Source organism: Notamacropus eugenii, chromosome 7, assembly GCF_028372415.1.
Source record: "Notamacropus eugenii isolate mMacEug1 chromosome 7, mMacEug1.pri_v2, whole genome shotgun sequence".
In the NCBI taxonomy this organism is placed as follows: domain Eukaryota; kingdom Metazoa; phylum Chordata; class Mammalia; order Diprotodontia; family Macropodidae; genus Notamacropus; species Notamacropus eugenii.
Window position 1 is genome coordinate 77214589 of NC_092878.1, and position 18687 is coordinate 77233275.

The window sequence follows — 18687 nt, forward strand, 5'->3', positions numbered from 1 at the left end:
CATACAAACCTGATTCTATGAGAGTTTTGGCACCTTAACAAATAAAATGGTTCTATTTAATGTTACAGACATCTACCTCCAGCACACGCCTTTTCCTCCTCAGAGACTGTAAAGGGATTAAGAATTAGGATCAAGCAGCCCCTTAGCCTCTGCTTCCAAACCACTCAGGGGGTTGTTCTGTACAACTTCCTTGCCTTCAATTCCTTCAAGGAAAATTTCTTCAACATGCCTCTCCCAAATGGCACATTAGATCTGGAATGGTCAACTTACCAACTTTTTCCTAAGTAGCATGCTCAGGTCGCAGATTCCTCCCCCTTCTCCATCCAATTCTCCCAAAACAACGTGGAAGAGACCTTTTTTATTTCCCTGCTTTTTGATGTTACTAGCAGTATGATAGGCAAAACATTTCATCTCCCTAGGACTATTTCCTATTCTATATAATGAGAGAGGCTGAACTAGTTGCTGGTCTCTAAGGTCTCCCATTCAGGTCCTACACTTTAAGAGGTCAAGGATAGTTACCATTTAAGCTTCTGGCATAGCACTGAAAGAAGAATATGACGAATAAACATTTTACAACACAGAATATCAAATATTCCATCTAGAAGATCCTAAGATCATAGATTTGGAGTTAGAAGTCATTATCGAGTCCAGCTTTCCTCATTTTGTAAGAGAGAAAACTGAAGCCAGTCAGAAGGCAGATTGAGTCCTAGGTCATGGTTAATGTGTATGTAGGAGGATTTAAGGAGTTTCAGTCCAAAAATGGAAACCATCACAGGTATTGAAATTTGGAAGTCAGCCATCACCATCATTTAAGAAAAATAAAAAAGTAGCTCTTGTGAAGTACGGTCTTCACATGAAATTCTCAGAGTGAAAAGGCCAAGAAATACCTACAGCACATTCATGTATGAAATACTTTTCTATAACAAATATTTCAAGTAAAACAAAAATGAAAGGAATACTGCGAAAGTCAAATCTCAATTATTTAGAAAATGATCTAGTTTGGTTATTTCTACAATACCTTCCGAGTCAGCATGAGCCAGTGGAAGGGCTTATAAGACCCAGGTTTGAGTTCTGCTTCATTTGAGTTCTAGCTGTCAGATGATCATGACAAGTGGCTTAATCACTCTGGGTCTTGATTCCTTCATCTTTAACATGAGAATAATAATGTTTGTACTTCCTATCTCACAGGGTTGTTGTGGGAAAGTGCTTTGAAGATTGGAAAGTACTTCATAAATGAAAGATATAATCATGGTGGTTGGGTTCTCTTTTTTGTCCATTGTGATGCCTGCCTTTTAGCCAATTCACTCCTTGTTAGGTAAGGAAAAGGAAAAGTTAACTTGGTTCCTTCTTACCAACTCAGGAAAATGGCTTAGATGAGGCTGAAACTGTTGGCTAAAACATGGATTTATGACTATCTGTGGATTTCAGTGAATCAGACAATACCTCTTTTCTATTACAATTGAGAGATGGTTGCATGATTTCAGAAGTCCCTTTAAGTCTCTTGAGTCCACCTGACTCAAGACAACAGATTGACAAAATATCAAGATCAAGAAACTGATTTAATAACAAAGCATTCTGGCATACTGTGTGACAACTCACTTAAATGAGACAGATCACATCTTCATAAAAAAAAAAATCTAAATTTCTGTTAATTTTAGAGGTAAGAAGTCTACAATAATTATTAGATGGAAGTTTCCTAAGTACATAGTGATATATGCAATATAATATTAGACACATGTAGAAGCGTATTTCAAGTCTGAATTCTTCCTAAAACAATGTAGCTTTTATCAATTACTTTTTTCCATATTCAAAGCCTTGTAATTAATTTTCCTTACTCTAGTCTCTTTCCTCTAATTCATCCTCTACAAAGCCATCAAACTGAAATATTTCCAAAGAAGAGATCTGACCATGTCACCCCCTACTCAAAATCCCTCAATTTGCCCTACTTCCTTGAGGATAAAGTATACTAAATCCTCAGCCTGGCATTCACAGCCCTCTATAATCTGGCTTCCTCTTTTTGTACGCTCTGTTCTTGTCATACTGACCTGCTATCTGTTACCCATGCACAATGTCTTCTCACCTCTGAACTTTACGTCTTTGTTCAAAGTTTCCCCTTTCTGAAATGTAGTCTTTCCCTGCCTCTGTCTTGCAGAATTTCTAGTTTCCTTCAAAGCCCAACAGTGGTGTCTCCTCCTACAGAGGGTCTTTCCTTATCTGTTCCAGTTAGAACATGTTTATACTCTCCCTTGTTTTGCTTTTTTATATGTATTAAGTAGTATTAAGTTGCTAGCACATATGTTGTACCTACTCAGTAGAATATGTAAGCTTTGGAGGAAGAAACTATCTTTTTTTTTTTTTTTTTTTTAACATTCCTAGCACAGTGCCCTGCACATAGGAAATCTGATAAATGTGTTGAATTGAACTAGATGCCAACAAGCCAGGTAACTGCTCAAAGTGTCCTAATCTCGCATCCAGTTCAAAGCTACTTCTGTTACTCTCTAATGCATTCATGGAAAAAGTAAACCAAATACTTCATTTTTCCATCAATGCTTCAGATTAATCTGATCCAATAAGCTATGTATTTAATAGGGGTCATGTTCATTATCTCAGAAGAATCTTGCAGTTGCCGCAGTATCATGTGTGGCAGGTGTAGGTGAGCTGGGGTAGAATGAGAACATATAATGATAAGACAATTGGACCCAACTGAGCATCCCTTCTACAAAACAGCAGTTTGGAAAGGACGTCTATTGTGAACCTAGTAAAGGCAAATGGGTCTCCTGCAGTGCTAGGAAGACATAAAATCCCTTTGAGCAGCAACAGACAGACATGTAGGATGGCCAGAAGTCGTAGAAACAGACATATGAACCATCCTAGAAGCTGTAAAAACAGTGATGGAAAATATTTCGGCTTCCATTCAGTTAGCACAACAGAAGAATAGCAGGTAAAAATTAGACCAAACAGAAAATCCTAGAAAGACTTAGCAATTCTGCAGGACACATGGTGCCTTAATAACATCAGTCATGCAGTAACTCACCGTACTGACAATGGTGGTTGCTAAGGGTCTGGGGACATATTACACTAAGTTTGCTAACTTGAAACACTCAAAAATGACAGAGAAACTAACTAGAGAGTTCTCATTAGTGCCCAGGACTATATCATACACAGCCTGCACTAAACGTTCACCAAACTGAACTGAATCGAAGACATCAAAAGAATGTAAAGGCAGGTCATGCCTTCCCAAGTGACATCTTCTTTTTCAACACTTTCAGTGCCATGGATCTGGGCACCTGATTACATTAGGTTTTATATTGTAATGGAACTAGAATCTTTTCACATGAGATAGACATCTCCTTCATAAAACTGGGAGTTTCCAAAAGGCAGGGACTATATCATATACTTATTTCAGTGGAGGGAGAGGCATATTGGCAACTGCTGTATAAATGTGAATCAGGGGGCGGAGCCAAGATGGCGGAGTAGAAAGACGCACATACACATAGCTCCGAACCTACAACCCACAGAACAGCTAGAGGGGACCAACCCACGGTGAATTCTGCACCCAGACGCCACGGAATATTGGAGCGAGGGAGATTTCTGTTCCGGGGAGACCTGCAAACCTCTCGAGGGGGGTCCTTCGCGCTGAGGACTGGGCGCCAGGACTGGGAGCTGAGTGCAGCCCTGCAGCAGCCGTGACACCGTGAGGAGGAGATCCGAACGGGCTACGGGGACGAGATATCCTGCGGCCACGAGGGTCGCTCCACCCACAGAGGGACCTGCGAACCTCTCGCAAAAGGTCTGTCGCGCTGCAGACGCGGAGCCCAGCCTGGACCTGCGGTGGCCGCGGCTCCGAGAGGTACAGATCCGAGCAGGCTTTAGGGACGGGATCTCCAGTGGCAGCACAAGCCCCCCCACCCACAGGTGACGAGGGTTGGTGAGAGAGTCTCTTTGGCAGGTCGAGAGGGGAGTGGGGTGCCCCCATGGCTCAGGCCCCCCCCCCCCGGGAGGTAGAAGCCGAGAGGCGGATGCAGACAGGGGCTCCCCAAGCGGGCGGAAGCCTGGATCCATTGTGGAAGGTCTGTGCATAAACCCCCTGAGGGAACAGAGCCTGAGAGGCGGCCCTGCCCTGACCTGACCATCTGAACTTAATTCTCACACTGAATAGCAGCCCTGCCCCTGCCAAAAGCCCTAAGGTGGGAAGCAGCATTTGAATCTCAGTCCCCAAACGCTGGCTGGGAGGACCAGGAGACAAGGTGGGTGTGAGGAGAATATTCAGAGGTCAAGCCACTGGCTGGGGAGAATGCCCAGAAAAGGGAAAAGAAATAAAACTATTGAAGGGTACTTTCTTGGAGAACAGGCATTTCCTCCCTTCCTTTCTGATGAGGAAGAACAATGCTTACCATCAGGCAAAGACACAGAAATCAAGGATTCTGTGTCCCAGCCCACCCAATGGGCTCAGGCCATGGAAGAACTCAAAAAGAATTTTGAAAGTCACATTGGAGAGGTGGAGGAAAAACTAGGAAGAGAAATGAGAGGGATGAAAGAGAAGCATGAAAGGCAGATCAGCTCCCTGCTAAAGGAGAACCAAAAAAATGTTGAAGAAATTAACACCTTGAAAACTAGCCTAACTCAATTGGCAAAAGAGGTTCAAAAGGCCAATGAGGAGAAGAATGGTTTCAAAAGCAGAATTAGCCAAATGGAAAAGGAGATTCAAAAGCTCACTGAAGAAAATAGTTCTTTCAAAACTGGAATGGTACAGATGGACGCTAAGGACTTTGTGAGAAAGACAGATATCACAGAACATAGCGTGAAGATTCGAAAAATGGAAGATAATGTGAAATATCTTATTGGAAAAGCAACTGACCTGGAAAATAGAATCAGGAGAGACAATGTAAAAATTCTGGGACTACCTGAAAACCATGATCAAGAGAAGAGCCTAGACATCATCTTCCATGAAATTATCAAGGAAAACTGCCCTGAGATTCTAGAACCAGAGGGCAAAATAAATATTCAAGGAATCCACAGAACACCGCATGAAAGAGATCCAAAAAGAGAAACTCCTAGGAACATTGTGGCCAAATTGCAGAATTCCCAGGTGAAAGAGAAAATATTGCAAGCAGCTCGAAAGAAACAATTCAAGTATTGTGGAAATACAATCAGGATAACACAAGATCTAGCACCCTCTACATTAAGGGATCGAAGGGAATGGAATAGGATATTCCAGAAGTCAAAGGAACTAGGACTAAAACCAAGAATCACCTACCCAGCAAAACTGAGTATAATACTTCAGGAGAAAAAATGGTCTTTCAATGAAATAGAGGATTTTCAAATTTTCTTGATGAAAAGACCAGAGCTGGAAAGAAAATTTGACTTTGTAACACAAGAATGAAGAGAACCATGAAAAGGTGAACAGCAAAGAGAAGTCATAAGGGACTTACTAAAGTTGAACTGTTTACATTCCTACATGGAAAGACAATATTTATAACTCTTTGAAACATTTCAGTATCTGGGCACTGGGTGGGAGTACACACACACACACATGCACACACGCACACATACATAGAGACAGAGTGCACAGAGTGAATTGAAGAGGATGGGATCATATCTTAAAAAAAAAAATGAAATCAAGCAGTGAGAGAGAAATATTGGGAGGAGAAAGGGAGAAGTTGAATGGGGCAAATTATCTCTCATAAAAGAGGCAAGCAAAAGACTTATTAGTGGAGGGATAAAGAGGGGAGGCGAGAGAAAAACATGAGGTCTACTCTCATCACATTCCACTGAAGGAAAGAATAAAATGCACACTCATTTTGATAGGGAAACCTATCTCATAATACAGGAGAGTGGGGGACAGGGGCACAAGCAGGGTGGGGGGGAGGATGGAGGGGAGGGCATGGGGAGGAGAATGCAATCCGAGGTTGACACTCATGGGGAGGGAAAGGACCATAAGAAAATAGAAGTAAAGGGGGACAGGATAGGATGGAGGGAAATATAATTTGTCCTATACAGCACAACTAGTATGGAAATCATTTGCAAAACTAAACAGATATGGCCTATATTGAACTGCCTGTCTTCCAAAGGGAAGGGGTGGGGAGGGAGGGAGCTAAAGAAGTTGGGACTCAAAGTGTTAGGATCAAATGTAATGTTCTTACCACTGGGAAATAAGAAATACAGGTTAAGGGGTCAAGAAAGCTATCTGGCCCTACAGGACAAAAGAGAAGATGGAGACAAGGGCAGAGAGGGAGGATAGAAGAGAGAGCAGATTGGTCACAGGGGCAATTAGAATGCTTGGGTTTGGGGGGGAGGGGATAAAAGGGGAGAAAATTTGTAACCCAAAATGTTGTGAAAATAAATGTTAAAAGTTAAAAAATAAATAAATAAATAAATAAATGTGAATCAACCACTTCAGCCTTGACAGTCATCTGGCCCACGTACGTCTCTCAAATTTCATCAAAGTGAGAAGACCTGGATACCTTCCCTTAAGGAGAAGGGAGAAAAAAAAAAGAATAAGCATTTATACAGTACCTACTGTGTGCCAGGAACTATGTTAAGCGCTTTACAAATATTATGTCATTTGATCCTCACAATAACCTCGGGACGTAGATGCTGTTACTATCCTGACTTTATAGTTGAAGAAACATGCAGAGAGAGGTTAAGAAGTAACTTGCCCAGGGTCACACAGTTAGGAAGTGTCTGAATCCCGATTTGAACTCAGGTCATCCTGACTCCAGGTCCAGCACTCTATACACTGCATCACAGGCTGCAGGAGGAAATACACGGCCACAAACTTTAACAAGAAGTTCCGGATCTAGTTTTCTAAGCTCCCAAAGCCTTTATTTTCCACATGCCTAATAAATCACTCATAGTCAAGCCAACCCCATCTCAGTTCCAAGAAAAGTAGTTCTACACAGTGCTCCAGTTTTGCAGAAAGTTACACATTCCCATGCCCACAGCAAATAACCACGGTAGCAAACCAGGAGAAAAGAACAGTGGCTTTGTTTTGCCTTCTATCAGATAGTAGTTAGGCCAGGTAAGGTGTGGGGTGAAAGGTTTTTGGGAAAAACTCCTATCGGGTTGTTTTTTTTGGGGGGTGGTGGAGGTGGTGGTCATCATTTGAAACATGAAATTAACCCATGAAAGCATCACCCTGTTGGATAAAATGTATTCACTTCAAAGGGACCATCAACAGCTAAATCTATCTCACTAAATTAGGTTTTCCCCCCAAGCAATTCCTTGTATTTCTTAGGACTTCTGGCTCACTGACCTGGGCACATCCCATCAAGCCCCTCAGAACATTCTCAGATGAAATGCAGGGCAGCTAGGTGGCACAGTGGATAGAGCACTGGACTTGGCATCAGGGAGACTCATTTATATGAGTTCAAATCTGGTCTCTGACATTTACCAGCTCTGTGACCCTGGGCAAGACCCTTAACCCAATTTACCTTAGTTTCCTCATCTGTAAAATGAGCTGGAGAAGAAAATGGCAAACCACTCCAGTATCTTTGCCAAGAAAACCCCAAATGGGATCACAAAGAGTCAGACATGACTGAAAGACATCACAACTGCAGCCCCTAACTTCCTCCAACTTAGGTATTATAAGGGCTTTTCAATTACAAAGTCGTTCATGTAAAGACAGAAAATAAGTATGTCTCAGATGGTTTGCTGGTTGCTATCAGCCAACAATAAATGCTTAACTACTTCTTCTCCTTTCTTTAGTTTTTCTTTCCCTTTTCTTTCTTTTTTTTTTTATTTTAATTTTATTTATTTATTTATTTAACTTTTAACATTCATTTTCACAGAATTTTGGGCTCCAAATTTTCACCCCCCCTTGTCCACTCCCCCCCCCAAAACACTGAACATTCCAATTGCCCCCATCACCAATCTGCTCTCTCCTCTGTCATTTCTCTCTGCCCTTGTCTCCATCCTCTCCTCTGTCCTGTTGGGCCAAATAACTTTCTATACCGCTTTACCTGTATTTCTTATTTCCTAGCGGCAAGAACAGTACTCGGCAGTTGTTCCTAAAACTTTGAGTTCCAACTTCTTTTCCTCCCTCCTTCCCTCCCCATCCCCTCCCTCTGGAAGGCAAGCAATTCAATATAGGCCACCTCTGTATAGTTTTGCAAATGACTTCCATAACAGTCGTGTTGTATAAGACTAACTATATTTCCCTCCATCCTATCCTGCCCCCAATTACTTCTATTCTCTCTTTTGATCCTGTCCCTCCCCATGAGTGTCGACCTCAAACTGCACCCTCCTCCCCATGCCCTCCCTTCCATCGTCCCCCCCCACCTTGTTTATCCCCTTATCCCCTACTTTCCTGTATTGTAAGATAGGTTTTCATACCAAAATGTGTATTTTATTCCTTCCTTTAGTGGAATGTGATGAGAGTAAACTTCATGTTTTTCTCTCACCTCCCTTCTTTTTCTCCAAACTAAAAAAGTCTTTTGCTTGCCTCTTTTATGAGAGATAATTTGCCCCATTCCATTTCTCCCTTTCTCCTCCCATATATTTCTCTCTCACTGCTTGATTTCATTTTTTTTAAGATATGATCCCATCCTATTCAATTCACTCTGCGCACTCTGTCTCTATGTGTGTGTGTGTGCATGTGTGTGTGTGTAATCCCACCCAGTACCCAGATAGTGAATAGTTTCAAGAGTTACTAATATTGTCTTTCCATGTAGGAATGTAAACAGTTCAACTTTTATAAGTCCCCTATGACTTCCCTTTGCTGTTCACCTTTTCATGCTTCTCTTCATTCTTGTGTTTGAAAGTCAAATTTTCTTTTCAGTTCTGGTCTTTTCATCAAGAATGCTTGAAACCCTTTTCTTTTTTTATTGCTTTGAACTAAGCTTCTCAAATATAAATTACCTCAAAGTGAATGCCATTTATTCAGGTCTGTTTAGGTAAATTTCTGATATCACATCACAGGCATTTTCCCTACCATCACTTCTACCTTGTTCTCATTCACCCTTCATACAACAGAAATCTAAAAATTTCCCAAAGCAACATTCCTATTTTGTTGAAGGAAGGTGATGAAAGGAGAGATAGGACTCTAGGTTTTAGTCAGTTAAAAGACTGTACAATCGAGAAGACGTATACTGGACGGGGAGCCAGAGAACGGGAATGAGTTCAAATGCTGGTTACAACACTCTAGTAGGGAGACTATAGAGAAGCTGCTTTTGCCATCTCTGAGCCTTGGTTTTCTCATTCATAAAATGGGGATATTACTGTCACTACCTACACTTCACAGAAGTTGTGGTAAGAAGAATGTTTAGTAAGTTTATAGGTATATAAACATCTGAGTTGTTAGGGCAGAGAAGCCAGTTGTTCAAAACTGAGAACTCTTCATTATGGATTAGCAGGTCTCACTGGAAATAGGAAGTAAGACCCCAAATACTTAATTACCTGCTATATGCCAGGCACTGTGTTAAATACGTTATAAATATCATGTCATCTGATCCTCACAAGAAACCAGGGATGGGAAGGTGATGTTATTATTCCCATTTTGCAGTTGAGAAAACTGATGCAGATAGCGGTTAAGTGACTTACCTAAGGTCACAAAGCTAGAAAGTGTCTGAGGCAGGATTTCAACTTGGGCCTTCCTGACTTGAGGCCCAACCTCTCATCTACCAAACCAACTAGCAAATAGCCCAAATTTCCTACATTTTACTTGGGAGACTGTACCATTGATACCTACAGCTTAGTAGCCAAGCTACTAAGGCCTGAAAATTTCATACAGGGATGAAATAATGCCAAGGGTATCTTCATATTCTTCTCCTACCCCTGCCTGCCAACCATATCCAGATGATAGGACTATTTAAGAATCTTTATTTTCACCAGGATAAAAACTCAAGAGACACAAACTCAATTAGTAATCTAAGATCACCATTCAGAAATAAAACCCTCTGTGACTAGATCTGGCTTTCTAAATAGGATAACACTCTGGAGTACATAAAAAAAGAAATTCTGGAACTGGAAGACCCTTATCGCTACCCACCTTGACATCCATTCTGGTGCCGAGCTGCCTTGATTGCTTCAGTTACTAAATGCAGTTCAGCGCTCCCACTGGGGCTTTTGGAGGAGAGCCCTGGCTAACACTAATAGAAGCCATAAGTTGAGCAGCAGGTGATTCTGCTAATCCTTCCTTTTCCTGAAGTTGATTCTCCCACCTGCTTCTTTGGAAGTGATGGGGAAAGGGAGAGAGAACACACTGTTTCCAGGATGCCCTTCCTTCTACTCCTGCTGGCACAGACGACGGAGATCCTTGGTTCCAGGCAGAAAGCCTCTGTGTTGCTGGGGAGGCCTGCCATTTCTGACTCTGTCATTTTCCTTTCTGTTTGGGGCTTCTGATTTCATATGCTGGCACAATGACCACACTTAGGTGACCATGGGTAACTTGCTTCTTTCTCCCAGGTGAGATTTGGATGTCTGATTCATTACCTAGGGGCTTGTCTCTGCCTACTTCCAATGAGCAAGAGTAAGTGAAGTATTTATGGTATATGAAAAGGGATACTGAAGCTGGAGGCTAAAAGACTTGAGTTCAAAACCCTACTCTAAAACCTGGAAATTGAGGGACATGTTATTTCTCTTCTCTAAGGCTCAGTTTCCTCACTTGTAAAAGTGGGGGATGATGGATCTACAAAATTCCCCAAGGGTGTTGTTGTGAGGCTAAGTAAGCACTTTGTCAGCCTTAAAATGCCACAAAAATGTGAACTATAATTAATACATGATAAGACTTTACAGGTGATATAAATGAATAATAGTGATTTGGTCTCTCCTGACTTCCTAAGACTTCAGGTGGGGTTAAGGATAGGATAATTCACACCCTACCAGAAAAGAATGGTAGAGCTCAAACCTCGAAGATGGCACCTCTAATCTTTTGAAAAATTTTTCTGCCTTGGCATTTCTCAAGCTAATTTGGCCACAGGATAGCATAGGGCTTGAAATATAATAGAAGAACCCTTAGATGCAGGACTGGAGCAATCTAGAAACATGGAAGATCTTCCTCCTGGTTAAAAGAGGCAAGTACTTTATGGTGGGGGGGAAAAATCAAAACCAAACACTAGGATTGGCTTCAGAAGGGCTGATGGACCTTGAGCTCTGCCTCTTACTAGCTCTGTGACCATGGGCAAATCACTTCCCCTTCAATAAGTTTTAGTTTCTTCATTTTTCTATATAAGAGGATGAGGCCAGAGGATATCTAAAGTTCCTTCACAGGTCTAAAATCTTATGATTCTATTAATGTTCAAGTCAGGAGAATTTGGGGGCAAAAGGAGGGAAATCAGATATATTTTCATGCTGAAAAACAGATGCAGACATGTATGCATTGTTCACCCACAGAAATTGAATTTAATATGTTGGAGAGGAAAATATCAATAAACCTTAAAAGGTTTCTCATAGAATCTTCATGTATACCACTCATGACATCATGATAGGCTGTGGTAGAACAGGGTTTGGGTAACTACAAGTCCTAGGGATTAGTCAGGCAGGAATTCTCTTTAAAAGTACATTTGTATACATAGAGATCCTCAAAGTAATAGAAGCTGTTTTTCAGAACACAGCCTGTACCTCTAAACTGTCTCAATCTTTAAACAAACCCTGAAGTCACCAGGAAATTATGCACCCGAAGAATGGATGCACAGCCTTAGATTTCCATTACTGCCAGCACATGGGGAAGACCCCCTATGGTGAATTTTATGGGAGAACACGGTCAAGAGGTGCTAAGGACAGGTAGACATGAATGGGTTGCAATCTGCCTCCTTGGAAGGGCTGATAATAATCACAGAGAGGCCCTCAAAATATACCCTGATGAAACGTGGTCAACTCTTCGGGTACTCAGGCAGCAGCCCAGTAACAATGCACCAAAAGGCAAAGAAACCAGGATATGCCTCAGGATGGCTAAAAAAAAACCCCCAAAATAAAATCTGACCACACAGGAAGGTTTCCAGATTAATGTGATCCCATAAAACAGCAGCAAACCTTCAACCTTCAGAATTAGCTATGCCTCTTGACCGGCTGATACAGACTTCCTACCTAGCTTGGAGGAGCTGTGCTAATAGCCCCTTCTTGAGGTCTATACAACTTCAAATGGTTAAGACTGGCTCTGTGACAGAGCCCTGGAGCTCTGCCAAGTTTACTGCTACTGCAGCTTTGCTTGTGACAGCCAGCCAGCTCAACGGAGCTGAGTTACATGGCAGGTGTGGATGGGGGGAAGAGATCTAAAGACCTGCAGGATGGGAAAGCTCAAGCAGGGTGACCGGCAAGAATGGCGTGAAAAAGGGAGGCCTTTCAGGTGATGCCTGGTAGCCATTAATTGCTAGGAAACAGGCAGCAGTGGTAGGTGGATCAGGTTAGGGGGCCGCGATTTGAGTAAAGGCAGTTGAAGAAAGCAGTCGCACAGTACCACCTTGTAAACAGTAGCTTGGCCACAGCTGTGAACTGGAGGAAAGGATCCAGGCCTACTCAACATGTCAAGGGCTTTGGCTCCTTTCGTTTTTTCTAGCCACTCGCAACCCACAAAAATAGCACCATCAGTGAGTGGCAAAGTCTTCCAACACACAATGAAATGCATCTGTCCACTGAGAAACATTCCCACACACCTGTTTTATGTATACACCCATATCTACAGTCACTGGTTGCTTTTCCCAACGTGTGGTCATTATCTGGACCAATCAGTTACTAAGGTATTATCTTTCAACTGACTTTGCATGGGCAGTGGGGCATACATCTTAGGAAAATCAAAGGTCGAGAGTTACTGAATTATTACTTGGGACATTACAATTTATTTTCAAAGGTCACATCTCTAAAGAGAATGGAGTGATTTTACATAATTAAATTTTTTGAGACCTGAAAATAACACCTCCACTCTTATATAGAGGCTTCCTCAGAAAAGCACATTCTTTAAAAAATTTTTTTTTTCTTAGATCTACATCCTTAGCCTTATTCTCTCTTCCAAAAGACTTGCTGTTCCAGGAAAACATCTATAGGTTTCCTGCCTCTGTACCTTTGCTCACATCATGTTCTCTACACCTGAAATCTACCTTCTTTCCCTTAATCAGTCTTCTATTTGTTGAAATCCTATTTAACCCTCAAGGCCTACCTACCTCCGGTGCTATTTCCTACATGGAACTCTCTTCCTTCATTAAATGAAAATGATCTTTTCTCCTTGGAACTCTCCTAACACCCGGCTTGTGCTACTTCCATCCGTTAATTATGTTTTCTTTTGTAATTTATCTTGATGTCATTTTGCCTACTAGACTTGCTCCTTGAGAAGAAGTAGGCACGATTTCTACTTCTATTTTTCTACCACAATGCCCAGAACACATAAATAATTGTGGGTTGGTTGATATAAGTCACTGACAGGCTAGTCAGTCTGTGTTGTTCTTATTTAATAACCACATTTCTGTAATACTTCTTCAAACTGAACCATGAATGCTATAATAGAGGGGGCAGCGGGAAAGGAAAAGCCTGAGCTCTGCTGGGGTCCCTCCTGTTCAGCTGCAGATGAGTGACAAATGATCCAGTGACTGGATTGCTCTTGGCCTGACTAACCTTTGGGTCTGACATGTTGGGTTGCTTACCATCTGAAGTTTCGGCCATCCCTGTTTCCAACCATAGGATTATTACTTGGGAAGGGAGGCAGGGAAGACAACGGACAACAGGAGGCTAATCTTGGATAACAGAAGGCTAACCTTTGGTGCTGCCTATAACAACAGCTGACATTTATATTAGAACCTGAAGGTTTTCAAAGAACTTTTTCATCTTATTTCCATGACAGCCCTGTGAGGTATGCTTTATTATGATCTCCATTCTACAAGTAAGGAAAGTTGAGACCCAGAGAGATTAAGTGGCTTGCTAGTCACATTATTATTAAGTTTTAGAAGCAAGACTCTTCCTGACTCTTGTTCCTGTATGGTGAAAGACTGGGGAGAAAATAGTCATTATCTGGAAGGATGGAAATAGAGTAATACCTTAGTAGTGAATCGGCAAGTCTGGCTAACTAATTCTTGGTCCAGCACTCTTTCTACTTGGCAGGTAGATGGGGCGGTGGATAGAAAGCTGGATCTGGAGTCAGGAAGACCTGAGTTCAAATCTAACAGAAGACACACTAGCTGTGTGACCCTGATTAAATCATTTAACCTCTATTTGCCTCAGTTTCCTCAACTGTTAAATGGGGATAAGAACAGCACCTACTTCCTAGGGTTGTTGTGAAAATCAAAAAAGAAAAAGTTTGTCAAGTGTTTACCCTGTCAAACAGTAGGTACCATATAAATGCACTATCACCTTCGTGATTATTCACAGTCTCTGTGCTTATCAGTCTCCTGTGGCCCTGGGCCCTCTCCAAGGACTCACCCTAGGAAGACCTGCAGATTCACTACGATGGTATCTCTATTTCCATCCTTTCAGATAATGGCTCAATTCTCTTCTCAACCTCCCACCACTCAGGAAGTATGCATCTTAAAGGAGATGATACTCTAATGAGTATAAGAAATGGAAAGCAGACTAGTAGCGAGAGCCAAAACAGTTTCAAAAGGAAACAAGAAGTAGTTTTTTTGTTTGTTTTAAATGCTTACCCTTTTTGCAACAAACAAGGCCAAGAAGACAAAGTAAAAGCATTTTCTTCGTGGCCCACAGCTTTCTGGGCAATAGCAGTGAAACCAGCAGAGCCAGTAGTCAGGAGACTACTAAATGAACCTCATTTAGCTATTATGATGTGGATGTTCAGAAACGACTGACAAGTCACATGGTTATCCTCAACAAATCAAGATCCCTCTTTCTAGTTTCTGCTTTTCTTTTTTCTTTCTTTTTAGACACAATAATAGAGGTTTGTGATCAAAGTCACCAGATTCATGGTTACAGATGAATAACCCAGTCACACCTTTCTTCACTTGTCTTTAAACTCCTCCTCAGCAGCTTGAGTCTCGAAAGGAAATTTGCTGCTGTGATCACAAGTAAGCAAAGACAAGTCACGTGGAAAAGGTCTTTTTTACGCTGCTATGATCAAGTCCTTTTGGTTGTCATGCAATAAGTTAGGCAAGTGGATCTATCCTATAACTAGGAACTGCAACTCTGAGATTTACTTTTCTTGAAACATAATCTTTGGATGGAGAATTTCCATTTTTCCATAATTTCAAGTGCAGGTTGAAAGATGGGTTGGCTAATGTCTATCTGCTTACTGGATGTGTTTATATGCTGTGGCTAGTTGGATACAATTCTAGTACCAGCACAAGTCAAACAGAGAAGAAAAATTGGGAGTATCTTCTAAAGGGGATTACCAGACAAGGACAATATAAACTCTAAGGCATGGTAACAACTCCTGGCTAAACTCTGAAATTGCTAGATTCATTTCAAAAGCAATGGAGAGAAATGATTGAGTCAAGTTTCCTAAGACTTGCAAAGGGGAGGTCTTCTAAGAGAGGTGACTGAGAATACTCACAGTAGGGAAAGCTGTAAACAAAGTACACCCCCATTAACAATATGCACTACACTTGGGTGTTTGCCAAGATGATAAATTGTTTGCAACCAAAGAGTCTCCACATTCTTCAGACTTGTGGGCCACTGAAACTTTCAGGATCCACTCTCTCCTGATGAGTGGTGCTGGGGGGTGGATTGGTCAGTGTAGCCTGACAAAAGCCAATACTTCCAAAAGAAGAGCTCCAGGTTGGTCAGTTGTACCCAAGGTACTTTTGCTGGAGATCCAGAGAGTTCCTAGTTTTAAAGTTGTGTTATTTTTTTTTCTTTAAATGGGGCTCCTACTTTTGAATGCTTTTTTCTTTTTTTTGAAGGAGGTTTTTGTATTCTATTGCATCGCTTGTTCTGAGCTTGGGTTGAAGAGGTAGTGGCTGGCCACCTATCCTCAGAAGTTCTGAGTTTGGAGAGCAGGCAGAGTAGGACCAGCCTCATGAAGGATGATTTTTCCAGGATCCAATGAAGCTTTGTTTAATTAGCACAATTCTTCACTCACAGGTTAGATCTTCCTGAGACCATAAATCTGATCCATAGAGATATCTTCTCATGTCTGATGAGCAAGATCTATCCTAGACTCACTGGACAGAGCCAGGAAAACTGAGAAAGGGTAACAGGAAGAAATTTTCATTAGAAAGAAAGGAATTTCTCTCAAAACCTGGTACTTGTTACCTGGTAACTTAAAGAGTTAACATGGGCTGAACAAAGGAACAGTGTTGCTGGGAAATGTCACCAATGTCCCAGTTTTTCATAATCAGGAAGGGATGGAGGGGGGATGAACTTAGCAACCCCCAAATGCCAGGAAAGGTGCTTTAGGGTTTCTATTTCAAGGTTCCTTATTGACCCCTGTGGTTGCAACCAAGTGATTCTCTTCCCTGGAATGCTCTCTATTTCATCCCCAAGAGCCTGCTGCTGAAAAGTGAGGGGCATGCTGGTCCTGGTGAGAGAGAGATTTCTAAGAGCAGGTACTGCCTAGGGCTCATGTACTCATCTATCCCCAGGTAATCTCTCTGATTGGAGACCCCATACTGAAAGGATTTTTTCTTCAAGAGAAAGAAATAAAAAAAGTTCATCGGATGATCTACTTCACTTTTTCCCACACTAACTGGTAAGCACTGAGCTCTTCCTTAAGCCTTAACACATACAGATGTATGCATACATACATGTACATGAAAGCAAGTCCATAAGCCTATGCATTTTAGAAAGTGAGAAGTCTTCAAGGGAAGTTTTGGGTTTTAGCATTAGTTTTTCCTAGAGTCTGGCACATAAATGAGAAGGTTAAGTTGACAAGTCTATGGTGCTGTATGCTATAGAAATATCTACTCACAACCTGCTTGTATCTCAGGGGGAGTATTCAAAAGCATCATGGCAGTGGCAGCGTCAATGTCAGGATCTGGAAAAATCAACCAATAAATACATTATTTACAACGGGGCCAATTTGTGTGTGTGTGTGTGTTTTTCCCCCTGTAAGTTATTGTTTACTGAATGCAACAGTGAAAAGAACTAGGAAATAGAGGAGATATCCCAAGGGTGTCCTCCTTCTCCTTTTTGTATCCGGGGATAGAAAAAGACTATTTCTTGACTTAGGATTCAAAGGACGTGTCCCTAGGCTTCAATTAAAAACACATTAAAAAAAAAAGAGAGAGACCTCTGCTTTGGCAAAGAGGGCTCCTTTTCACTACATGGATTTCATAGCTTGCATTGTATTTTCCTGAGAAGTAATCTATGCCACTTGCCTGGCACCCCCCTTCTCCCTTGGGGGGGAAAAAAAGGGCTAGCCATTTTTCTTGTAGCTCAGGGAAAAAAATTAAGCACACCTGCATCTGGGGGGATACAAACATGACATCTGGTCATTTCTACTCATTTTCAGAATTTAAATGGTCATTTCTGAGACTGTGAGTACACACAGTGGTGGCAGAGCCTCTATATATTTTTGGGAAATACAAAGTTCCCTTCTTGAGGGCACCATCACTTGCTTCAAAATCTATTGCTGCTCTTTAATAAGAGAGAGAGAAAAAAAGAAGTCATCACATCACTGCCGTTATTCTTAATAGGTTTCTGAATCCATACCGATCCGCCAGTTGACAGATGGCAGGTTATAGAGACAGAGAAAAATATTATCCTTTTATAACTAAATTCACTTTCCTCTGAGAAGCAGCAGAGGCCGCTACTATGGAAATAAAGGTCACCATGGCAACAGTAAACAACCCCCAAGAATGGCCACTGAATACACTGAAAAGAACATCTGCCCCAGCACAGTGTCCCAGCTGCCCTGGGGCGAAACTTGCTAATAGTGCAGTGATGCCCCGTGACAGGAGCCGCCGCCTGTACCCTGTCCAAATAAATGAAGTGTGCAATTGAAGCCGACATCAAAATGCCTGCCCTTGCAGATTACAGCCTCTGTGCCTCCAAACTGAATGACTAATGATTTGGGGGGTGGGGGGAGTTGTTATTTGTCAGTTTTTGTACTAGATTACATACCAAAAAATTCAATTTACTGTGAATAGCTCCATGGTACTTTATTTGGGGTATTATGTTGGAAAATTACTTTTTACTGTTTAAAAAAAAGTACATTTTTCATGCTTTAGATGTGCCGTTTAATTTCCAAGGGGATAATGTGATCCATGAGAAAACTCCACAAGCTATTAATAATGTGAATTATGCTGGCTATAAAGAACACTGTCCTCCCCTCCCCATCTTCCCCACAAGGTAAACTAACTATACTTTGAAGTACTTTTTGCCTTTGGGAGGCCAGCTGCACACAATCCCTAATGGAATGAGGGCTTAACTTTAATGAATACATCTTACAAGAAACAGGTAAAACAATTTGTTCAGCAACCTATAATACTGAATTCCTGAAACAGCCATCTCATGGTGCTAAGAACCTGGTAGACGCCCAACAAGTAATTCTTGACTGATTAACTAAAAACTTATCTGTAATAGGGGGAGTTCTCTTGCCATGCCTAACATGGTTCCTACTTACATAGGTGGCCAACAGACACCAACAGGTGGTGATCTGCAGATTTTCCCATGTCAAGATTTGCTAGAGTATTTCTGAAGAAATGGGATTTTGTAAACTCAAGTTCACATTGGCATTTTGGGAGGTGTAGGTTATGGTATATTTGCAAGAGATATTTTTTTTCTTATCAGATACCAAATTGCCTAAAATAGCTTTTCCTCGTTTGTCCCTTTTTGCAGTAACAGTTACTAAAACGTTTTCTTTTCTCTTCT

General features: G+C 41.5%; 1 protein-coding gene across 11 annotated transcripts in view; it reads right to left on the reverse strand.

Annotated features, from left to right (window-relative positions):
* FOXN3 (forkhead box N3) overlaps positions 1-18687 on the reverse strand; it is a 511610-nt gene that overhangs the window by 22318 nt on the left and 470605 nt on the right. For 7 of the 11 annotated variants that reach the window (XM_072622984.1, XM_072622988.1, XM_072622989.1 and 4 more), the window contains exon 5: positions 16784-16849. The exons of 2 other annotated variants lie outside the window; for them this stretch is intronic. In XM_072622984.1, the coding sequence (XP_072479085.1) occupies positions 16784-16849 (66 nt within the window). The remainder of the gene's footprint in view (positions 1-16783; positions 16850-18687) is intronic. 2 more of the 11 variants (XM_072622991.1, XM_072622992.1) reach the window with 1 other exon arrangement.